The sequence below is a fragment of the Denticeps clupeoides genome, chromosome 5 (genome assembly GCF_900700375.1).
Source record: "Denticeps clupeoides chromosome 5, fDenClu1.1, whole genome shotgun sequence".
Lineage (NCBI taxonomy): Eukaryota > Metazoa > Chordata > Actinopteri > Clupeiformes > Denticipitidae > Denticeps > Denticeps clupeoides.
In genome coordinates, this window is record NC_041711.1 from 17,347,828 (window position 1) to 17,373,822 (window position 25,995).

The window sequence follows — 25,995 nt, forward strand, 5'->3', positions numbered from 1 at the left end:
GCTGCTGTTTCTACAAGTAAAATTAATGATCCGCGCTCTCTGCTTACACATACTCTTGACACGACCAATGTAAGAAAGAACCAGAAAAAAACGGCAAAAAAAAAAACTCACCATCTTTGAGTATTGTTTCTCTACTGCTGCCATCAATTTTCTGTCGGCCAATTAGGAAACTGGTGGTGTCAGCGAAATAGATGTAGCTTGTTTCGGCGTGGAAATCCAGAGCCCTGGGGCTAACCAGGCCCTCGATCTGAATCATGTGTTCCATGCCAGCTTTGACTCTCATGTCCAGTCCTCGGATGGCACCCGGACGCCCTTTCCCGTAGAACAGGAACAGTTTGTTCTTGGGTTCTGGAAACAAAAAGAAAACAGAGAACATGAACTGGCAGCTACTAATCTTCTTCTTTTTCCTCCCCTGTCAGTTTCTAATTAATTGACATAATTAGCCTTCCTTTCCTCCCATCCTGCACTGAAGATTAAACCCTTTGACAAAATGTTTCCAACGCGAGAAGTCTAAGCTAATTACATTACCTTAATTAAAACAAGAATTAGTTCCGGCGATTAGGCCTTATCATATCAATCATCATTGTGTTGTGGAGAGCTCTGTACACTTGAGACAAATGTACTTTGGACAGGATTTTGGGAGAGAGAGAATCTGCAGCCAGCACAAAACACGCATAAATTATTCTCTGGACGTTCTCTTCAACAATTCATCAGTAACTGGCAGCGACATTGTTTGTATTGACCAGAATGTTCATTAGACGTGACAGTAAAGAATGCCTTGGCGGAGGGGAGGGCACGCAAAATGACACAAGTGATGGAGGAGTTCTGTGACCCTGGAAAGCATGAATTAACTGCGCAGAATTAGCATCTCGGGAACAACGCTCTGTAACGTCATCGCAAAATGGGTTCAGGGATCCGTTGGCAGGCTCAGCCTTTACGGTGGCTGTTTATGGTCTCCTGGCTGACTGGAGGGAATGAGGCACAGCGATAAGAACAACAAAAAAAAAAAGAGCCGTGACTATGTGAGGGTGTGTGTGCATGTCCATGATAAGTAAAATGTATTTGGTGAGCTGTGGGCACACTTCTCATTTTGTGATCAGAGTTTTCAGCTAACCACCTCATTCTCAGGAGTGTAGTGGTGGACACACACACACACACACGCAAATTCATTACTAAGCCTCTCCCAACCACTACCCTAGAGGCAATTACAGCATAAAATCTCAAGCCAGAGTGATTGCCATGGAGAAGCGCTGAGGACAGGCCAGTTATCAAGCTGGAAAGGTTGTCTGTACAACAGCTAAAGAACGCAAGGCTTCTTGACAAACTTGATTTGCTCATCATGACAGTCACCAGTTGTGCAATCATAACACAATCTGAGATTATCTAATGTGACTTGAACTTCATTCATTATTTCATTAGCTAAGCCTGGGATTTTTCTTCTCGTATGTAGCTCTGTAAGTTATGATCCACGAACCGCACACTCCTAAAAACTGCATATGTCCACTCCATCCATTTATTTAGTGTAATTAGTGCATCAAGCTGCATACACCACTGAGTATTTGCTGAGGAGCTGTCTATGGTGCTGAGGAACATCATCCCTTGAGGAATCAGTGCCACAAATCTCTTTATAATTCAGAAAATACATTTTATTAAAACAGTAACTACAAGGAACAAAGAATGATTAATTATTTTCAGAACTGACATGTTTGTAAAATTCAATAGATTATCCTGTTAAATATCAGTGCATTTATGGTTTAAGGTTGCATTTAACACACATCACATTTACATTTACAGCATTTATCAGATGCCCTTATCCAGAGCGACTTACAATCAGTAGTTACAGGGACAGTCTCCCTGGAGCAACTTAAGGTTAAGTGTCTTGCTCAGGGACACAATGGTAGTAAGTGGGATTTGAACCTGGGTCTTCTGGTTCACAGGTGAGCGTCTTAACCACTAGGCTACTACCACCTATCACAACGTCTTCAATGTGCTTTGTAAATGTATATGATTCTTTCTAGTACTTCAGATATGAGTACTTTTCATCAGCTGAATTCTAAAAGTACTTCTGATGCAAATACTGGACCATCTTCCTTGGCCTGTTCCCTTAATGCAATGCGCTGCATAGAAACATGTTAACAATACCAAGCCCTATTGATCAGACAAGTCAATTCACCTTGAACATTTCTATGTAATGCAAATCAATGTTTTATTATTATAAAGCACCAAATGATTACACTGAATACCTGGCGAACCACTTTGCTGCACTAAACAAAAATCCATTCCACAGCGCACGTACAAAGAGGGGCATGATATATGGTGCCGCTTCTCTGGTGTGCTGCTTATGAAGATGCTATCAAGACCGTTCACATCAGTATCTCTTTGTCATGAGCTAATTAGTCATGAGTGCCACTGGCAGTGGCTATAACGGATATAACAGCTTGGAACATAGAAGTGGTCGCTCTCATGCGGCGCCAGCTTACTTTTGCAGGATCTGCCGTCGTTTCCCAGGGAGAACCCTGGCTGACACCGACACACCCGAGATTTGTAGCTGCTGCTGAGCAGGCATATGTGGGAGCAGCCCCCTCGCCTCCCATATGGGTCCGGTTCACACGCGTGACCCTTGGCTACAGAGGAACAGAGAAAAAACAATCTTATTTCTTTTGATTTTCTGTGTGGTTTTCAGTGTAAATAGATGGCCTTGTGACATGCCCTTAAATTTACCTGTGGGCTGAGTGAGCTTGTGGAAAACTCGTATCGCTTTTGAATTTTCCAGAGTGGCCACAGTCTGCGAGTGCGTGCTGTTAAAGCGGTTTATCCGTAAAATGTTCACTTTTCTCTCCTGTGAGGGCCCGGCACAAGTAGCGTACAAATAATCTTCAAAGAGCGTAAATCCATAAAGGTATGACACCTGGATATGGGAGCAAGAGAGTGAGAGAGAGAGAGAGAGAGATGCACTGATCATCCAAACTTAAATAAATGTGCACACATCCTCCATTTTATTCTTTCTCTCTGGGAAGAGAAGACGTTGAAGACAGCAGACCGCAAACATCAAGAAAACAATTCAGTTAACTTAATGTTTATCAAAGGTCAGGTATTATCTAATAGACTGGGAAGAATACAAATGCGAGGCGAAATAAAATCCACATTTGAACAATAAAGTTTTAAATATCTTGCCCAGTCTGAGGAAAATGAGCATTTAATCATCAATATGATGATTATCCCATGTAGAAATGTGCTTGCTTTAACAACATTTGTAGAGCACATGAATATGCAGATCCAGAATTTTACCGACTCCCACTTAATATCTTATCACAATGGACTACATTCATACAAACATCTACTGACTCACTGAACTGCCTTGAATGACAGTGTGCCGGTTTTTCCCATCATAATCCACAACTTCAATGGAATCCATGTAAACGTCAGACCAGTAGACCAGCTTTTTGATCAGGTCCAGCACCACCACAGTGGGTTGCTCTATCCTGTGATCTACTATTCTCGTTCTGTTGGTGCCATCCATGTTGCATCGCTCCACCTTGGCCATGTTTCCATAATCCGTGAAAAATAACTTTCTGCAAAAGAATGTTACAGGATGAATTGTACATTTAAACTGAATAAAGGAATGAAGCAAGGAATGAACGGATGAAAACTACACAGGAGGATGCAAATAGAGAGAAGTGCAGAATGCGTTTTTAGGGTTATTTGAGTTGCGAGGATCACTGAGAGTTCACTTTAAATGGACGAATGCATACTTTTGGGCTCTCAGAAGCAGAGTTGTTTTCATCCCATAATAACTGTGTTACTCAGTGCTTTCAGCCATGCCACAGACAAAATAAAACCCTAAAATGGAATCCTTAAAATGGAAGGTGTGCAATTGGTGTGCATTGCTAGCTGATGCAGCTGAGGCTTCAAAAGACTTGTGACTGACAGAGCGATGTCACTCAAAACCCAGGTACCATTTAATTGAACCACAGCTCTCTGGATTCAGAAATGACACTTGCATAATTCAACTTTGGTCTCCATAATCTCAATGCATCAGTGCAGTGTACGTCCACACAGGAGCAGAAAGCAATCAAATCTCCTGATATTGCCTTCCCTGTCTTTCTATGCCGGCGCCCCTCAGAACAGGGTACCAGTGATTGGAGAAGAATAAAAAGATCCTCTGGTGAATCTGTCTCTATAAAGAAGACATAAGCATAAATGACTTTTCCGCCTCTCAGAAATAAAAGTGCCAGGCGCTGAGACAGTTTGACACAGAGTAAACTTAATGGCATATATAGCCGTATATAGATGGCTGTCCATATGTCTGTGGCTAAAAACAAGTAGCACTGTTTTGCAGCTCGAGTCTTCAGACGCTCCCCAAATGAGCATTGACAGAAACGGTTCAGGAAGAACAACTCTACCCATAGAAAGGCCACCACAGGTCTTGATCCATAGCAGTATTTCTGGCAGAAGAATGGTCTTTGTCAGCGAGAAAAAGAAAAAAGCCTGACGACAGGCAGAGCTCTGCATTGCATACAAATGACTGCAGTTGAGGGGCCACTGTTTCATTTAACACTGAACGTGCAACTTATTAGATAGAGGGAGAATAAAGAATTGTTCTCGCATTAAACACTTGCATTGACAAGAGACACCAATTCGTCAGCCACAGACGTCTGCTTTATACAACTAATTTAAAGTGAGCCTGCAAACGTGTCCTGAATTTACTAATGTCCTGATCACTGGCTCCAGGAGAGCGCAGAGGTCATAAATACAGGTTACCCTTGCACACCATATCTTCCACCAAACATGTCAGCACTTTATATGCATTTTAGTACAACATTACATCAAGTGCATTAACTTCCTTCACCCCTCACCAAAAACAGAAGCAGATTGAGCAGATTGTTCCAGCCCCAAAGGTTAATTCATTTGGGATCCATTTTAACAATGCCTGCCTATTATGTCCACGTTCGGTGCTGAGCGGGGGGAATATGAGGCAAACTGTGATGTACTGTGTGCCTAAACACCATTTCATAACCAGCATAAAGATTTTCAGGTATTTATACTGCAGTGGCTCATCTGTGAAATCATACCAGTCAGTCAAACCACTTCACCGCAAAAACTTTTAACCTGCCTGGACCACTGCTAACCAGGAACATGCTACAAACCCCAGTGTTTTGGATGTAATCTGACACTGAAATTTTTCTTGCTGCAGACAAGTGAACATCAAGAGAACTTCTCCCCAACATATCATACCCTTTGCCTGCTGTCACTGTGGAGAGATAATCAATATTTTTTGGTTAGGCTGATAGTTGCATGAAGTTTTTGAATGCCAGCTTTATAGCAAATCCAACTTACCCCATTAAAGGATCCAAAGCAATCCCTTTAGGGTTCTGAATGTCAAGATCGATTATGGTGACACAAGCATCACCACGTTCATTACACACAAATATCCGATCGCTGACTCTATCCACAAAGTAGATGTTGCCAGTCAGCCAGTCAATGGCCATGTGTTCCACATCTGCAGTTCAGAGGAAAATAGGGAAAATTGACTCAGAAAGCAGTTGCCACTGAATGTGAGAATTCTTTTGGTGTTAGAGAAGAGTCTCCTTCGCTTGCCAAGGAGGTTTAATTAAAACTAAATTAAGGTCCATGCCTTAAGGTGCAGAATACAACACACCCTGCTTGAGTTCCAAAGCATTAAGTCCGCATTTAACAACATGACATTTGACTTTTAAATGACCGTACGCTTGCTTGTGCTTTTGCAGAGTGTTTCTGTCTTTAGTGTGAATACAGAAAACATTCATTAGTGATTATATAAAAACAGCCGTACAAGCTCACTCTCCACTTCAAAGCATGAAAAATATGGACATTTCAACAGCAAGAGAAATCTTCAAAGCAGCAGACCTTTTGCGTGCTTCATGGTGTGTGTGCTGTGTGTGTGAGAAAGAGAGACTGAATAGATAGAGGGAAAGAGACAGTAGGACAGACTTGGCCATGTTCTATATATGTATTAATGTCAGTTGAATGCCTTAATAATCCTTAGCATTGATTTCACAAGATATGGTTCATATTCAACTATCTGAAGCTTCAAATGTATTCTGATTTCAGATGGACAACCTCTAGCGCAGGCTGGAGAACAAACTTACTGTGAAGGTTCTGCCCAGTGTGTATTTGTCTTTGGTTTGAGAATCCTTTTAGTTGGGTCATTGTTGCACACCAAAGCTGACCGTCGGTTTCTGTGGAGGACAGCCAGCAAAAGGACTCGTCCTTATGGCTGAAGTCCAGGGCTTGTGTACCATTCGTATTCAGTGACATTAGGTTTGGCAGCAACGAGCCATTTAGGTGTGTCACTGTGATGTTGTCCAGGTTTGCAGTCAGCAGAAGCGGAGGTCCGTCGCCAGGTTCTATTAAACAGGAATGAAAAAGAACAAATTTAGATGCTTTCTAAGAAGTAAACAATATCTCTCTCAAATTCATTACTAGGAGAAGCAAATGTACACCAAAGTAGAATGTGTAGTGCAGTATTTTGGAGAGGTCCTCATATACCTCATAATATGAATAGCAGAGGCTATCAGATGAGAGACCGGCATTCTCTTCCTTGGCCTCTGAATGCCCAGTTGAATGTTTGACTTGTTGAGACCAATTTTATACACTGAACATTCTAATTATGAACCAAATTTGTAATAACTTTGAACAATTGTGTCATGTTATTACAATAATTTCCCAAAAATACAATATTAATACATGATCAAAATGCGTCCTTACACCACAAATATAAATAGAATATATTTCACAGTATCTACATAGCAGATCTTTGAAGCCATGAAGCAACAGTTTGTGTCGGCCAATAAATGAGTGTCCGATGACAATTTAGACAATGCATAATAAAGAAAAAAAAGCAAAATTAATAGTTGACGGAATTACTAATGGACACAAATCAACTATTTGCACAGAAATCTCCATGTAAAAATATTTAATGAACTGGAACTGATTGGTCTCAGGAGTGTTAAGAGGGTTTTAAAAAATCCTACAATATTGTAGTCACACACACACATAGACACACACTCATAAACAATGAGATTTAGTTTGGCTTTATTTCTGCTACAGGGAGGACATAATGGCCCAAAACCATATTTTATGGAGAGAAACGAAGAGCATAGTTCACTGGACACCCAGTGATTTATCCTGGCCCTCCAAACTTTAGCTCACAATGTGTTTGACTAATGTGAGTAATAAATCAGGATTTCACCTCTCTAAAAAGACCCTTTCTGCTCCCGCCACCCAGCCATTCTCCTGAGATTTCACTCTGTTTTTGTGCTGAACACTACAAATATCATTCTGCACCGCCATCTCCAACCTTGACTAATTTACTCATCTATGCTAGTTTTCCAGCCACATACACAGCATCAATATCAGTTGTCTCTTTTTTGTACAAATTGAAGTGTGACCCATGCTAATATTCCTTCTTTCAACAATCTGCTTTTATTCTTCAGTATTAATTTGGGTGAGAGGGTAGTCGTGTGAGAGTTCAAATGTAATGATATTCAGCTATTTCCAGGAAGAAAACAAGTTATATTGATTAAGAGCACCAGAGATACAGAGCTCCATCATGGTCTGCTGTGCCATAAACACTCTTATGCCTGAACTTCAGTTTTGTTTTTAACACTATATTTGGTCTTATAACACTATATAGTCTTCTATATATTTGGCATAATCTTAAAATTTATTTCTGAAAAATTAGTCTTTAAATATTAAATATCTAAAATAAACACATGCATTTTATTAAAATGTATAAGCTATAGTAAAGTGAGCATATAAAGAAGGAAAAGAGTATGGTTGAGCAATGGCCAAGTCAAAATCAAATAATATTATGAATATGTTGTAAACATGTGATTCCTGAAGCACACACAAAAAACAACAATAGTTATATGCAACTTAATATCAACTTACCCAGTTTTGCTTTACAGGACCTTCTGTCAAACTGCATGGTGTACCCTTCAGTGCAACTACACCTATACGATCCATAGGTGTTCATGCAATTTTGGCTGCATGTTCCATATACAGAACATTCATCATGATCTACAAGAAAGCAAGAGTCCTTTGCTACAAACCAAGTGTTCGGAAGCATGACCTAATTGCATAATGCTACCTTTATATAGCTCTTTTTATTCACTACAATATGCATATCAGTGATGCCTATAAATTGCTACTAACAAGGGAAAAAGTATAACCTTAAATATATGTACACAAAAAAGTACTGTGCATGTCTTACAGTCAATAAAACATTGTTATCCCAATGCATTAAGCACTGACTGTAAAAAGCCCAAACTGAATGAATACATACTAATACCAATGTCAAGAAGGCTTTGATAAATTTAGTTTTCTTAAAATACTCTTTTACAGTTAAAAAGTGTGTATATGATGGTTTAATCACAGCAAAAACTCTAAAGCAGACAGCTCACTTTAATTTCCATGCCTGAAGATCAAACCTAAATTGCAAGGCTAACCTTTGCAACGACGTCCATCCTCCTCTACCTCAAAACCATCCCCACAGAAACAAAATGTCCCATTTCTCATCATGGCACAGTTATGCTGACATCCCCGCTCATGGCACTGAGGAAGGAGTTCTGAAAAAGAGTGCAAAAAGAAGTTAGTTGAACAAAATATCCACTGCAGAGACTGTAATGTGCAACTCTTATTGGGATGGATTAGCCAAGGTCTATGAACCAGCACACCCTTAAAACCTATCATTGTGAAAAAAAACATTGGTTTTGAACACGTGTAAAACCAATCCAGAGGCAGGAGTCAGGATAAATCACTTCCAAGTCTTCAGGATTAAACATGATGCTTACTAAATCATAAAGTTGGATGAAGCCTATCGACAGATGCAGGTCCATTAAGTGCAAATGATTCTGCACTCGGATGTTAATGTGACTTTGAAAGCTGTTTTGTGTGACACATTTCTCCGAAGCACAGACCAGCTCAAGGTTGCTGTCAATAAAAAGCCATAAACTGAAAATTGAGCCTCTATTGTGTGGTATTTATCATTTCAGCAGCACTAAGTGCCTGTAATTGTGCACATTTTTTAGAGAGCCGTCTTAGGCTGTCCACACCTTAAAACGTTCTTGCCACCCTGCTATTTATTGATTCTAAAATTATCTGAAAAATTGCTGTGATTTACAGATGCTTGCGCAGTGCCGGTTGCAATAAATTTCAATAGGTTCAATATTAATAACCAATTCTTTCCACTCCTGCACCTTCTGCAGGTGTTAGTGGGTCACCTTGGAGCAGGCTATGCTCTTGCTGACATTATTTACAAGTGAAGTACTGTAGCACAAACAAGGTCCTCACTAAGGCAGGGAATTTCTTGCATCTAGTCCCACTAGAGCAAAAAAACTAAACTAAACATTGAATTAAAAATCTTACAGTAACAATGATGACAAGTGTAGCCTTTCTATACTGAATAAACACATCTTGGAAACATGTTTATAATATGAGCAGAACAACATTGCAGTAAAACATTGCAGGGGATTTTCTCAGCATTTGGAGAAAAAAACAGAGACATGCCATTTAGTAGATGCTAGACTCCAACGTGATGAAAAGCTTGAGGGTCGTCTTCCAAAAGGGTGCCCTCATCATACTGTGTTCAAATTCCATCTTCTGTACAAACGGGTCGACATGGTCAGTTTTAATGTTCTTTCTATCAATCTTTTAACAAACATTAGACTTATAATGACATGTTTATTTCTTGAGAGTACTTGAGAGAAGTGAACCTTATGTGGTTCACTAATAGTTTAATATTGAAAAGGTCACTAGCATCCAATTTACTGGAATTTTAGAAAGCATGAGCAGTGTTGGTGGATGTAGTCCACGGGAAGACCTACATGACCAGTCTCAGTGGGACACGGTTAGGGAGAGTGATACATCACATGCTTCTTTAACATGCTGGAGAAACATCCATAACCACAATGCACTGGGATATTAATCCCATAATCCTCAAATTGGGACTCATGTAGAACCCATTTTATTCTGAACAGCCTATAAATTAGAGTTACAATTTAATAGCCGTATCAGTTACCATTGCTGAAATATTTCAAAGCTCACAGAGGAAACATAAAATGTGATTCTCCAATGCTGGTGTGCTCATTTGAAGAAAAAAAGTCAAACATTAGGATAGTACGTGATTGGGCACTACTTATCATTACTGAAGATAAAAGTTAAAACACTCGATCTTCTGCCTGATCAGACAGATCGATGATCGACTAGACAGTCTGATGCATTTCTAATTCCAAACCAGTCCTGCACTGCCACTCGCAGACCGACATCATAGTGAAAAACACATACAGATACATTCAAATTATTAAGAGCCCTTTTGGACAGAAGCAGAGTAGATTTTGTGAGAAAAAGAAGAGCTACTCCTTCCATAAGGACGTATGGTTTAAATATACAGAAGATGTAATAATTCTATATTGTAATTAAAATGTAAGAACAATGACATAAAAATAGGCATTTTAGGCACTATAATTATAATAATAAAGAGAAGCCATGTTTTGAGATATGGTAAATCAATTTTATCTAGAAAAAATGACAAGTCAGCTAGTGATGATAAGGCAACTAAAGACATTTTAATTTACATTTCTATGGAATGATAATGTTAAAAATACAAATTTTACAAAGTATAAAATGATGAAGAAAAAATTCAACCTCTTGCACCTTTACTCAACACCTCCTACTTGCCAAACTATTCATCCTCACGGAAGGAGTAGCTCTTCCGTTCTTGTGAATTTCACTCAGCTTCTATCCTTACTGCACATATTATTATTTAAAAGAGGTATTTGTGTTTTAGTTTTATTTTGTAAAGTTCAACAATATTGTGTAGAAAAAATGTTTTTTTTAACACTCACAAAAAATCAGACATTGGAATCGGCCAGTAACATTTTAATCGGTACATCCCTACAAACAATATATACAGACATTACACCACATGATATTTGCAATGTACTTTTTCTGTTTTATTTTTTTTACCAGCATTACAAGAATTATTATTTTCAGCATCAAATGCCTCGCAAATACGGCAAGGAACTCAGTTTCTGTTTTGAGTAAAGCATTTTGGCAGTATGAATTTAGAACACTGCATGAAACCCTCCATTACTAAACACATTTGGTGCAAAAGGATGACATTACAAAAAACAAAGGTGCAACTCCACTTGCTAGGTTAAGATCATCAGTTCTCCTAAAGTGTATTCCAATACAAGCTGTGAAACAGGAGACACGTCGGGCAAAATATGGATGTCCTGAGCAGCAGCAGATCCTATGCAAGCCATGATAATGTCTAATAATGTAGTCTAGCTGTGAAAGAGACCATTAAACTTGGCTCTATCTGTGTGAAACATCCTCTTTACACAACAGGGAGGTAAATCTAACCACACATAGCCCACACCCATTCGTTCAAGGTGATTTTGTCACTTTGGCCCCTGCATCACTCCTGCCACGTGACAGAGTAAACAGAAGAGGTAGCTGGGCCTGGGTGTGAGGGGATCCACCAGCACCCCTCCTCAATAGGGCAACACAAGCCCTCAGATCCATGGGACCTATGCTTAGAAACACACGTCCAGAAAACGCACACAAAAAAAAACACATTTGTTCCCACCGTGCAGGCGCGGGGAGGGGGGAGGCATGAAGAGCAGTGGCGTGACAGCCCCTATTATTCAAAAGCCATGGGGTTCACCCACAGCCTCCATCATTTCGGGGCCCTCCCTCCCCAGGGTGAGGAGCAGGTAGGCCATCGCTGGAGAGTGATGACACTGTAATCAGTGTGTGCCGGCGAGTGGCCATGCAAAGAGTGGCCGCTGTTTATAAATAGAGCACCGATATTCTGACTGATGGGAAAAACAGAGTGAGAAAGAGCCAAAGAGGCAGATAATGATATATATATATGTGAGAGACAGAGCTAGAGGCCATAATCAAACATAGAGAAAAGGAGGTACTATAAAGCTAATGTAATAAGAAGAAAAGAAGTGTGAAATCAAACTGTTCCGACGTTAAACAAGGCATCTATAGAAACCTCGAGTCTGGCAAGTGTGCAATGTATCTATAGTTCAGAACAAAATACAACATTTGCATCTCAGTTTCAAAGTGGAAAGCACTTACCAAGAAATGGCATGCATTTGGGTCAGCGGAAAACAGAGAAATCTCTCTGCACAATAAATACTGACTGGTAAACTTGGTCCTTGGTGTTCATCTTCCCGGCAGTTGTAAATGACTGATACAAAATGACGTGATGTCAAGAATGTCAAGAACGAAACACACTTATTTCACAGGGCTGTAGATACAGATGCAAAAAAAAAATGGCAGATTGAGCAGCCAATATCAACTCTCTATGCAAAAATGGTATGTTTGCCCATGCATCCAAGCCAACAAGGCAAATTAGGGGGGGGTATTGTTTAATGTCCTTGTGTGCAAAGACACTAAATACAGCATCATACTAAGCAAAGGAAATCCATGTACGTTCAGACAATCTTGTTTTACTTAATGTGACAATGACTATGACTATACAGAATACGTATCTTTCATAAAGGATAACACATTAATTCCATTAAAAAACAGTTTCTGATTGCACAACTCAAAGTGTCTGCAGTATGTGTATGTTATTAGTAATAATCTCTTGAAATCATTTATGAAATTCGCTTTGGCAGGAGTGGCCCAGCAGAAGCTTCTATCCTGCTGAGGAAACACACTCAACAGGCCTGTACAGCCAGGTCACATAGTTATGAGATCAGCCAAAAATGTCGAACACATGTCAGTCAGCACTTCTGCCAAATATTGCTTGAAGGACTTGTTTAAAAGTGATCAAATATTCGGCCTTAGCAGAGTTATGAAAGTGTACTTTAGGCAAAAGTAATACAATGAAGTGAAATGAAGTGACATCATGATGCACAGCAAGCACAGCACACAGTGACATAACCAAAGGTGTCCTCTGCTTTTAACCCAACACCCTTGGTGAGCATTGAGCAGCCATGAAAGGTGCCAAGGGAGCAGTACATTGGGACGGTATTTTTGCTAAGTGACCCCCAGAATATTCCAGTCCATTTGAGGCATGGTAGAAGTCAAACTGTTTCTCTGCAAATCTGTACTATGAGGGTGGTAGTAGCCTAGTAACACACTCGCCTGTGAACCATTGTGTGCCTGAGCAAGACACTTAACTCTAAGTTGCTCCAGGGGGACTGTCCCTGTAACTACTGATTGTAAGTCGCTCTGGATAAGGACGTCTGATAAATGCTGTAAATGTAAATGTACTGTATTGCTGTATATTGCTGTATTTCAGGTGAAGAAGCCATGATACTGCGTTCTGAGCTTTATATGAAAGCTGGTCATCCACACCTAAAAGGTTTATTTGCTTCCAGGTCTGCACTGATATTATATAAGAAGCATGTGTGGACACATTTGACACAATTTGGCATGCAAGATATTTATGACTGTTACACTTTACTGATTTAGAAGATCAACAGAAGTTTGCCAAGCACTTTACAACACACTATGACTTTGACTTGTGTCAAAAAAAGATTATTTGAAAATCAATATGCCCAGGTTGGTTAGCAGAGCAAAAATAGCAAACAAAAATGCACACAGAGAGTCAAAATTAGCATCATGACTCAAAGCAGTGTCAGAATGGGTGCTCTTTTCACCCTAATTGCTTTAAGTAATTCTTTACTTTGCCTTCATATTTTCTGCCTTTGTTTTCCATACCAAGCTGTGAATGTTGTTTGATTCAATTTCCATGTATTCATCAGGGACAGACAACGCGAGAGAGGGAAACAGAAGGCAGTGCAGGCAGGTTTCATTATTAAGCAGGTATGGGGAAATTCAAAAATACAAAACAAAAAAAAAGCCTTTCCATAGAAATTCCGCATGAAAAGAAAAAGGCTTCACAGTGCTCAAACTGCCTGAAGGTCACACTGTTCCTTTTCCATAATTATATCAATGGACAAATGACAAGATCAGACATCTGAAGTCTCTGCACAACCCATAATGCCCTCTTCACAGGAGCACAGGTAGTGAAGCGGCATAAGTGGGCCTTGGTTAAATATGTACTGCCTGAAATCTAGGCTCTGCGTTTACCAAGAATAGTAATCCCTAACATTAATATGATAATAAGATCCCCGTGTATCACAGATGAATCATTTCCTTTCCGCCAAAGATCAAAGCGGCTCTCTTTGCTGGTGCATTGAATTGAGATAAAACTTTCAGACCAAGGAAAGAGCCTGATTGAGGGCCCTAAATGCGAAAGAGCATTTCACACAGAAATCTGTAAGTGCTAACAAAGGGGAAAACTGGCAAATAAACGAACAATAGACAATGACGTAATCTAAAAAAAAAATATATATATATATATACACACACACACACACATTCTTGCATTTATTCTTTTCTCAATGTGATAAGTTCCAAAAATCCCTCTACTGTGACACCTGACCCTACTACACCAGCCCAAAACCTGGATGGCTGGTCTGTGACTGCCCCCTAGTACAGCCAGTTAGGGGTTCCAGCCAACTCAGGTTGTAAACTGAAGACGCGAAGGGGCTTGAGCGCTGCCTTGCTGTTTGGGAGGGCAGGGTGGGCGCTGTGACATCCTCCTTGCAGGAAGTGCCTGGGACAAGCAGCTGGCTTCCTTGTCCCACCTCCGTGCAAGAGACTACAGGAGCACGCAGCTGAGTTTCAGGCTCAGGGAGGCTTGGTAAGTTCCTGTCTGAATTCCCGGGCCCGCCTTCATTTAAAAAGCGGCGAGGCAGCCGCCTGAATGCCCGGGCCCACCTGTGTCTTGGCAGCCGATGAAAATAAACCTGGACGTCGCCAAGGCTGGCAACATTGGAATTCTGTGTGTCTGCTTTTACCGCCCCCACCCCGCCTTAGTTTTGTGCACTGGTGATATGCCCTTAGAAGGGGGGGGGGGGTTATGTGGCACCAAGTGTCACACATAAATTGACTGTGATGCTGCATTGTTGCCTTTTTTTTTGGTTCTGTATGTGTTTCTGGCCATCGTGCCGTTTAGTTTCAGTTTATTAAAATTCATAACTGTTGTACTTTTCTTCCTCATTTCCCCGACAAGGCATTACATCTACACTGGATATAACAGGAAGGCACAACTGAACCTCCTCTACCCGGAAAGACATTTTATGGAAATCAAATGGCACACATTTCTGAAACGTTTGTCTTGCAAAAGTGTTTTGTGACAATCATAACCATTCCACAATTCCAGCATGTCCTTGTGGAGACCATCCAATAATGCATAATTCACTTCAATGGATATGTATATTTCAGCAATTCTTGAGTAGCTAATCCTGGTTAGGATTCATACAGGGTGTGCAGTGATGTTGCAGTGAAAGACCAAAACAAAAATATGTTGTATATTTAAAAAAATGAAGACATGACAAAAATGCCTTCACCTTGAGATTTTTTTCCTTTTGAACATAAGAGAACAAGGATGAACTGAAAACACTTCCAGCATTTTTTTTTCATTTCCCATGAATCAAGAGAAAAAGAGAGAGAGGCAGCACCACCAAGGCACAAGCAGCCAAAGCCACTTAATTTTATTTGCCTAATTCTCCAGGGAGCAGATGTGGTCACCTGAAAGCTCAATCCATTTCTCACTGAAAAAGCAAAGCCCAAGACACCGAAACAAGCAGAGGAGTGTGTTAGGGGAGCAATCCTTTCAAAAACAGGTCCACTGGCACCTACTGCCTTCAAAAATGTGTGCATTATATATCTAAAAAAATGAGGCATTCGACAATTTTCATGCTTTAATGGAAAACTGAAATTTCATACAAAACTCGTTTCTTGATAACTTCCACTTATGAAAATTATTTGCCAGGGTTAAATTGAAAGGACATTGGTTTTTTGATTGCACCGTCCTACAATGATAATTTATCTGTAAAAGAATAGAAAATATTTAGCATACATACTGAATGTGCTTGATGTCACTTAACTTATATTTGTATAAGGAAATTATGCTAATTAGGCAAACCCATCTGTATAGACCCCTTTGCTTACTTTCAGTATTGTTTGGATGAAAAAGAATAAATGTGTAACTTGTATGGGGCAGTGGAGGCCGGGTGCTTTTTATGGCTGCCCACTGCTCACTAAGGGTGATGGGTTAAAAGCAGAGGACACATTTTGCTGTGTCACCATGTGTTGTGCTGCAGTGTATCACAATGACAATCACTTTCACTTATATTTACATTCCACTGTCACATTGTCAATTAGTCTTCCATTTTACAATTAAAGGGTTTAGAACCACATCGCCATAGGTGACATTTTGGGGTGAAATTGAGATATTATGAAATGTTATTAGAGTTACAAAATGAGTTAGAAAAACCCAACTGACTTAACACTGAGCACAATGCACTTCTGACTATTTTTGAAATGTAAACATTTTTTAGAAATGTGTTTTTTTTCTGTTAGATTTACTCTTCTGTAAAGTTGGTACAATGTCACTAACGACCATATGGTTCTCACCCATATAACTGATCTTCTTGCATTTGCAGGGGCACCATATGGCCATATGTGCATTGTCCCTGGTGCCTTTGTCTTTTGTCAGTAGATGTATAAGGAAATGTTCTAATTAACTAAACCCATCTGTATAGACCCCTACGCTTACTTTCAGTTTTGTTTAAAGGAAAGAATAAATGTATAACTTATATTTAGCTGTGTTGCATTCAGGTGTACACATCCAAGCATGGGCACAGCCATACCATAGACAAATAATGTGATAAAAAATAAACTCACCACAGTATAGTTCCTCTATAGGTCTGGTGCATGCATATAAATTATTCATAAGCCCCCTCTCAAATACAAAAGAGCCTGAGAAAAAGACTACATAAAGGGGCTTTACATGATTAGTTATGTATATTTATTATTGAGAGAAGGATTTTCATTTGCCCCATTGGATTCATCAAACTTTTCCTGCTGTCCTACATTCCACTGTCTCCCAGATCTCCATTTGGTCTGGTGTGTAAATGCATAATGTAAAACGCAAATGTTTAAACATGACAGGTGGCCCAGGAGGTTTGCAGACTCAGACTCTGGCAAGATTCCATATAAATGTACAAATGAGACCTTGCTAGAGCCTTGTGCTGGTGAAATGGCCCAAATCTATGTTCTCAGGGACTTGTCCATGAGAAGGTGTCCTAAGGTGAAGAGGTGAGAAATGAGGTCCCAGACCAACAATGATCCACAATTCTTACACATCAAATCTTTATGAATTGGGGTCAGCAAGCCTCTCCCCAAACATACCACTTCCAACATCAGTGGAGGCTGGCCAGATTTGTCATAGAATCTTCCTGGAAAAGAAATGCAGAATGCCTTGCAAGTTGTCCAAGATATATGGTGATATCAGAAAAATTACCTTGCTTGTGGGTATTTAGACAAAGCTTGAATTTAAGGATATACTTTCCCATATCAATTTCCCATCCTCTAGTTTCTGAGACAAACTGAGATAAACTGATTCTCTCTTTTATTGTTGCTACCATTCTCCAATAATCTTACATTGAATTCTATTTTTCTTCAGCTTTGGGTGTTCATGTTTCAGCTCTGTTTGCTATCACTCTCCAGGCACAGACCTTGTCACGAAGTCTTTCAGATAGATAGATTAGTGATTAATTAATTAATATGACTAATTGGTGAGATGGAATTAAACATGAAATCAGACAGACTAATGTCAACCAGTATATATGTAACATGTATCTACAGAATATCACTGCTAATAAAATATCACTAGATATAGCTTGCCAGCCCATGTATAGTATGACTCAGGAACAAAATTGCTCAGTGCAGCTTGGTATGTAAGAGTTGCAGATGGTGAGATGTGCTGATCACTGAAGAGAGGTGAAGATGGGAACTGAACTGATGAATGATGAGTGAGTTGGATCAGGCACAGAGGAAATCGCCAGATCCGACAGCTGACAGTGAGTAGCCAACAGTGAGGCTCAGCTGAGCGCTACCAGCAGGTGAAAATGACAGCACCAGTTACAGATGTAACATCTAGGCTGTGGAATGAACCTGACCCAGGTCACTTCCCATCAGGGCAGACTGAAAAAGGTTTCCTCTTTTCTCTTCTTTTACTGAAAAATGTTTGGTAGCAGCATGATTTGTAAACGAAAGAAGAACTGATAGAAAGTAAAAAAAAATAATCAAAATTTAAAGAAATATTGCGTTCAGGATATTCTCTTGGGAAGGATAGGTATATCCAGCCCAAAAATATTAGGTTTATGATGTTGTTGTGGATGTTCCTTCAACCAGGGACATTGGGTCATTGGCAGCAAAACACAGTGAACATAAAAATGAGATTTCTGCCACATCCTTGGTCTTCAACTTCCCAGTTTTCCTAAAGCTGAAGACTGCAGCAGGATAGATGAATGGATGAATGAAAAGATAACCAATATAATATACTGAATGTCAATATGATAAACATGGGAAGATTCTTTATATTCAAGATTATATATTCAATCATCGTCATAACACAAATATAATCAAAATTATATAGTGAACATTGTAATATAGTATTAAGTGTATATGTTTACTGAATATGACAACTGACATCAGTCAAACACACAGCTGTTTAGTAATTCAGCATCAAATTAAAAAGAGGGGTAAGACAGTTTTGTTCTATAACGTCTCATCTCATTTATCTAAAAGATTCATCACATGAAGCAGCTTTTGATGATGACCATTAGTGAACAAAGCAGTCATGAAGGTGAAAAGAGGCAACTCTGAAAAAACAGATTCATCAAACATGCTTCACTTTCTCCTGATACAAAAAAAAAAGGTAAATTATATTTCTTGAATTGGATTCTTCAAAATGGCCTCCACCTCAGTCTCCATAACTGCCATGGAGTAACTTTTAACTGTATAATATAATAATAATATTTTAATGTACAATCAGCATCAATTTATTCCAGCATCTTATAGCACAGTGTAACTGTGTGTGTGGAGTAAATTAGTTTCTCCAGCAGACAGTATCCTACCACTCCAGTCATTTAGCACCTGACAGATTGATGGTGTCAGAGAATCCCATGGGCACAGTAGGCAAAGGCCTGGTGCATTTTTATGTCCCAGTATTCATTGTTGGGAGTTAGCAGATAAAGGCCCTGGGCGTAGTGTTATTTCATCATGAGAAGAACCGCACTTGACCTGAACTGGCCCCCTCCCTCTGCCGAGACAAGCACGGAGAGACTGAGTGGCCTGACCCACTTTGCAGGAATCTACTAACTATGTCCATCATTTTAAAAACCTAGTATAGCTTTGTTTCAATTACACACAAAAAAACACACACACACACACCAATGACATCAATGCCCAAATGAGCATTAGGTCTTCTGTTCACTAGACTAAGAATCGGTCTTGTTGATGATATAGAACTGGTTGGTACATACCTCGACAGTGCACTCCCTCATCGAAGCTATCCTCACAGTCCAGGGTTCCATCACACAGTTTGCTGAAGTGTATACATTTTCTTGTGCCGATGCACTGTATGTGGTTGGCTGGACACTTCACCGGCACATCCCTAGAACCTAAAATGCAATATGAGATCACATGAGATCACTTGCTTGGAAATCTTTAGAATAAGCATCAGTGAGTTTAGTGCTTCACTATTTGCTGGGCAATAACATGATACCAAAATCTTAATCCTGCATCTTTGGGATTTGATTTGTAGAATTTTGAGCAAAAGTCATCACCATGAAGTCGCTATTGTGTTCCTCAAACCGTTATGCTGCTGAAAGAAGGCACTGCCCTCAGGGGATATTGTTTCCATGAAGTGGTGTACTTGGTGTGCTACAGTGCATAGCTAGGTGGTATGTGGGAAAGTAACAGTGGTGGCCTAGCGGGTAAGTAATCAGAAGGTTGCCAGATCGAATCTCTAAATGCCACGGTGCGTGTGAAGTGCCACTAAGCAAAGTACCGTCCCCACACACTGCTCCCTGGGTGCCTTTTATGATTGCCCACTGCTCACCAAGGGTGATGGGTTAAATGCAGAGGACACATTTCATTGTGTCACCATGTGCTGTGCTTCACAATGACAATCACTTCACTAACATCCAGCAGAATATTGCCCAAAGCATCACTCACTGCCTCCTCTGGCAGGCCATCTTTCCATAGAGCATCAGGGTGATTCATCAGACCAGGACACCTTCTTCCATAGCTCTTTGGACATGAGCCAATTGTTGGCGCTTTTGGTAGGGGCCACAGGTCTGTGATGCATTGTGTGTTCTAACACTTTTCTATCATAAACAGCTGTTTGATCTACAGTTGTTCTACTCGATCAAATAAAGCCCACTTGAGTGAGCCTTTAAGAGGCTCATTTAAGTGGTGTCCTCTTTCCAGCAGGTTTCACCATCCTTTGGGCCACTTTTGATAGGTCCTGACAACTGCAGATTAGGAATGTCCAACAAGAGCTAAAATTCTGGACAGAACCATCACATTTTAATTTCCTGTCAATGTCGCTCAAATCAATACACTTGGCAAATTTGTCTACTTCAGATCAATCAACATCATTGACAAAATGTTCAGTTGCTGTCTAATATATTCCACCCACCCAGGTGCCACTGTGATGAGATGATCGATGTTTATTCACTTCCAATGTCAGTAGTGCTAATGTTATCTTACAGGTTTAAATTTAGTTGTGTTTTAATTTTGTGTAAGTGATGCTTCATTTCACTTTTTTTTATCAATTTACTGGCCAACTATTAATTAATGACAATGAACCATCTGTCTTTGTATACAGCCTTTAAACACATGCTGCCCTAATTTAACTGTTGGGTCGGCATTAGATTTGTTGTACTTAGTGAACCTGCTTTTAAATATATGTGTATATGTAGCCTTTTTGTCATTACTGGATATTAAATGCAGCAATCAGCCACTGCCTTTTATGCAAAGTTGATTGATTGTGTTATATCAGTGCTGTTTACCAAACATGACTTTGCATAAATCCGCATGACTATGTGAATGCTAAGTATCAGAATAAATTACTATGCACAACATGTCTATCTAACACCACGTTTTTTTTTTCTCAGCATGCCATGAACAAGCTATTATAAAGATAAGATATATGTTACTTTGTTGTCTATAGCACACAGATAAAAATATCTTTGTAGCTTTTGCAACTTTAATTTAGACTTAACAACACTTAATTTACTTCTTTGATAATTAAAAGAAATTTGGAGGCCTGAAAATCGGTCCCTGAGAAAAGCTGTCCTATCCAGGAAAATTGATTCTGATAACATTTCATTAATTACAGCAAGTTCCTTTTGAATCACACATTTCCAACTCAGCACAAGAAACTGGAGTTACTTCAGTATTACATTTGCATTCAGAAAGCTTAACAGAAGTTACAACTGGTGGCACAGCGGAGAAGGCTGTTATAGTGTGTGGGGACATGACGGGAGTCGCCATATTCTAGCTGCAGAGCATCTGATCCTCTCTATCACACCACATCACTCTGAGAACTGCTGTTTTCCTGACTGCGCAAAAATGCCACAGAAAATAGCAGTTTAGCAAACTGACAGGCAGTGAGTTGAATTGGGATGAAAATACAAGGTCATGCTTGAGTGGTTTTTAAAGAAACTGAAAATATAGGTAATTCCAAACTGCAGGAATTGAGGCCAGATGCTCAGACTCATTCAGAAATGTCTCTCTGCTACATTCTGAGTATAAAATCTAAATAACAAACTGCATTTTGGTGGGGAAAAAAAACATACAAAATATGAATTTTAAAAATTCTACATTTATGCAAAACAGAATTGTCAACTTCTGTTCAGCCATTCCTTCTTTGCAAATTGATTACAGACTAATCCAACGTGATTAGGGGATAAATATTCAGTGGCTGGTGGGTGTTGCAGAGCACACAGATGGTGTTTAACAGTTGAAAGATGATTCTCTGAATATGTAACTGGGCCTTTTTCACTGACAACTACAAAATGAATACTCAAGTTTTACAGGTAACTATTTAGCTAAAAAAGTTAACTTCACTGTTGTTGGTGCCAACAGGCAAAAAGCAAGATCAGGAAATTTCTCCTCAAAAACATTACATTTTCCCACCGATTGCCAATACACAAATAAAACAGTGCAGGAGGTTTCAATTGATTCCAGGAGGCAGAATTAAACTGAATAATAATGTAATTAGTTAATGATTGAAATTACTGCAATGCAGGTCAGAAAAAGTGCATTGAAACACTAGCTCACAACAATGTCATTTTTTCTTTCCATATATTTCATTGAATGGATTATGTTCACACCTCAGTAGCTCAATAATTATGTACAGTGCTGCACTGAAATGTCAACATAATTTAAGTATGATTAATTTGAGGCTCTGCCTCATATTAAATGTATATGATTGACAAATTAAACAAGAGAAACACATATTAACCTGGAAGGCTTACAAAAAAACATAAAAAAATGAAACAGTAAAAACGAAACACTGGCTAAACATAAAAATGTATTAATCTAGGGCTGAAACGATTATTCGAATAACTTGAATGATTCGATTGCAAAAAATATTTGAGGAAAATGTTTTCCCTCGAGGCTTCGTTTAATTCGTCACCAAAGTCCATCTATTATCCTATCGCTCCAGCGGAGCTACGCAGTGCGGAGCTGCGCATCACCGGAATCACTGTTCTCCACGGACTGTATTAACTGACGCGCATTTCAAAGATTTAAGGAGAATATATTGGCGGGAAAATGAAGATACCGGTGTGCGTAAAAGGCATAAAATGTCTGAAGTGTGGGACCATTTTACCCTGCGTGGACAACGTAGTGCGGTGTATACACTGTAAAATGGACCTGGCTTACCATAAAAGTACTTCGTCAAAACTACAGCACCTTAACATCTCCAAGCGGACTTGGAGCTTCTACAAGGTATCATGTAACAAACAGTAGTGCTTCTTAGAATTAAATAATTACATTATTTGTAATTATTTGTGTTATGAGTTGATAGTGGCGAGGCATGATAAGGCATGAGATCTCACTCATGTAATTCATCCTTCCCGGGCGCCACACACACACACACACACACAATGATAGGTTACATCTCAAAACACGCCTTCCCCATACATTAGGTAGTAATAATAAACAGATGGACAAATCTACATTCATTAGCATATAGATTTACTTTTGGGTGAGTTTATAGCATTTGTTGTACATCACAGCGGTTCAGGCTTGCACATGCATTGCACACACATGCACTAAGACAAATTCTCTCTCACTCTCTCTCTCTATTTTGCACATAACATTGCACAAAGACAAACATTCTACCTACCTACCTCATCTGGATACAACTGGAAACTGAACTGTATTGTTTAAGTTGGGTTATTAGTAACACCTGAATTATTTTTATATTTTCTTTTTACTATTTTGTACCTTTACACTTTTTTCTCTTTATTCTCAGATGGGCTATAGCCTTTTTCCTTTTTTGATTAAAATAAAACTAAGGACAAATAGGTTAACTTAAGTTTCTTTTTTTTCATGTAAATCATGAATGTTTCACAGAAAAGTGGCCTTTATTCTGGAGCCAGTAACCCAAAGGTTTTAAGCTTTGATGTAATAAAAGTTTTTTTTTTTTGTGAGGAATAACAGCCAATTGTTTGCTCATTTAAGAGGATTTTCATGTAGCATAACACACTATTGATAGAGTTGTTTAAAAATGCAAAAGTAGGAGATATTCGATTACTCGATTAATCAATGAAAAAATCGACAGAATAATGTAAATAAACAGCAGGTTTATTTACATTACTTGAATGCTAAAATATAATGTGTGACAGATTAATAAAAATAAATTCAGTTTAGCCAGTGTTTTTTTTCAGTGCATTTACTCTAAATCTGCATGTCTTTCTGCACAATTAATCGCATTTTAATCAATCGCATGTTGCATTTATTACTCTCTCTGTTAACTCACTGTTTTGGGAAGCTTGGGAAGAACATGTTGTGTGCCTTAAACAAATACAAGACAGGAAAAATTTAAATCTAATGCATATAAAGTAAAGTACAAAGATGATGGGATGGGGGTATGACGGGGTGGTAGTAGCCTAGTGGGTAACACACTCGCCTATGAACCAGAAGACCCAGGATCAAACCCCACTTACTACCATTGTGTCCCTGAGCAAGACACTTAACCCTAAGTTTCTCCAAGGGGGACTGTCCCTATAGATACTGATTGTAAGTTGCTCTGGATAAGGGCATCTGGTAAATGCTGTAAATGTAAATGATGAAGTCTGCACCAATTGTTTAATAATGAATATTCAGTGTAATTTAGATAGAGAATATGTTTTTATGATCTGTCAATAAATACATGTATGGGTTATTTAGACAGGGAAGACATGATGTTTCCTAAGCTTTTAAAGGTAGGACAGGCCAGAAAAAAACTCAAGAGGGTCTAGATTATTACACTATATACGTTCTACAAATTGTCACATCAATTGAAAAGTTTGCATAACTGTAGAACACTAGTATCTTGTCTTTTATTCTGAAACAATGTCCATTCACATCAAACATGGCAATTTGAACGTTAGATTTCTTGTCTTTGTAGTGTATTCAATTGAAAATAGGTTGAAAAGGATTTGCAAATCATTGTATTCTGTTTTTATTTACATTTTTCACTTCCCAAACATCCCAACTTTATTGAAAAGACAACTGTAGAATATGAAGTCATGAAAAAATATAGAATGGTGGTCTAAGGTGACAACAATGTCAAATGTGCTTTAAAAGAGAGGTAGGCGGTGAAACTTCGGACTGGGTGATAAAAGCCTAAAGTCTTTATTTTCTGACAGATGGAGCCACAAATGGTCAAGAGATCTTTTTTTTTTGTCTGTGACTCCCATCCATTTGCTGGCACAGCATTTAAATGTTTGGCTTGCCAGAGCCACAGAAATAACAACCTGCAACTACCCTTGAACTAAAGTAAACTTTTATTATGAATTATTTTGTAAAAAAAAAAAAAAGAAGTCTAGTTGAGGTCCACACTCTTGGAGCCAGGGAAAGCATTAGAGCCATATGCAGAAAAACATCAGTGCTTTGCCACTTCACAGAGCTTTTGCACAGAAGGGGCTCTTGATAAAATCTGTAACACAAAATGGTCCCACTTTTTCCCTGCAGGGGTCTTTAGCAACTATTAAATTGTGTAAGAACAGTTTTATGAATGCATCTCTAAAATAAGCCAAAGCATTCCGTTTCATGGAAAAGCATCATTTGCCTATTGCCATGTATAAAGGGGATTTGATGTAATTGTTTTTGACGCAGAAATGCTTTCGCTGCAGGATTTTGTTACAGAGAATAATTGACCTGCTCTCGCACTTACAGCCTAGGCAGAGGCGATTTAAGTGAACAATCCACCAACAATGAATGAATCATCAAGAGCCCTCTGACAAAGTGTTTGAATGCAATTTTGTTGCATATTTCACAAGAGTATAAAAACATGTGGAGTTTGTGAGGCATCTCTGCTGTGTTTTGCAATTTTTGGAATGTGTTACTTAAATTCCTACTGGCTAATTTCTCAATTGTTATATGAACTTTCCCTTTCTCTAGAATGCAGGATTTTGGGTTTCACGGTTTGGTAACATAAGCTTGACTTGCTCTGGCTTGTGGCATTTCCTGGTCCCAAAGCAGATGGCGACAGGAATGGAGAGAACCAGCGATGAGTGACTGGCAGCGTAAAAGTTTTAAAAGGGATTAGTTTCAAACCCCCCTTGTCTCAGCACAGAATGCTCCTTCTTTGTGGTAAATATATATTTCTGCAGAAGCTAAATTAACTGGGAGCCTCTTGGGGTGTGGGGGGCAAACAGGAATTTATTACACTGTACAAGACTATTGCTCAAAGTTCCACTTCAAACTGCGGTCCTGAAAAAAGAGCATTTTAAGGGCATTGTAAGAGAAGCACTTTATGAGACTTTAATGATTAATGTATACTGGATGGGCAGATAAAAAATATTAACAAGATACCTGTCAAGATTAAAAAAAAAATGTATCTATAAA

At 39.1% G+C, this 25,995-nt stretch overlaps 1 protein-coding gene across 3 annotated transcripts in view; it reads right to left on the reverse strand.

Annotated features, from left to right (window-relative positions):
• Positions 1 to 25,995, reverse strand: part of LOC114789682 (low-density lipoprotein receptor-related protein 1B-like) — a 186,110-nt gene that overhangs the window by 133,878 nt on the left and 26,237 nt on the right. For all 3 annotated transcript variants that reach the window (XM_028978929.1, XM_028978928.1, XM_028978927.1), the window contains exons 3-11: positions 19,410 to 19,547; positions 8,490 to 8,609; positions 7,933 to 8,061; positions 6,129 to 6,386; positions 5,338 to 5,500; positions 3,350 to 3,572; positions 2,722 to 2,908; positions 2,481 to 2,624; positions 112 to 348 (exon numbers count right to left, since the gene is read on the reverse strand). In XM_028978929.1, coding sequence (XP_028834762.1) covers positions 112 to 348; positions 2,481 to 2,624; positions 2,722 to 2,908; positions 3,350 to 3,572; positions 5,338 to 5,500; positions 6,129 to 6,386; positions 7,933 to 8,061; positions 8,490 to 8,609; positions 19,410 to 19,547 — 1,599 coding nt within the window. The remainder of the gene's footprint in view (positions 1 to 111; positions 349 to 2,480; positions 2,625 to 2,721; positions 2,909 to 3,349; positions 3,573 to 5,337; positions 5,501 to 6,128; positions 6,387 to 7,932; positions 8,062 to 8,489; positions 8,610 to 19,409; positions 19,548 to 25,995) is intronic.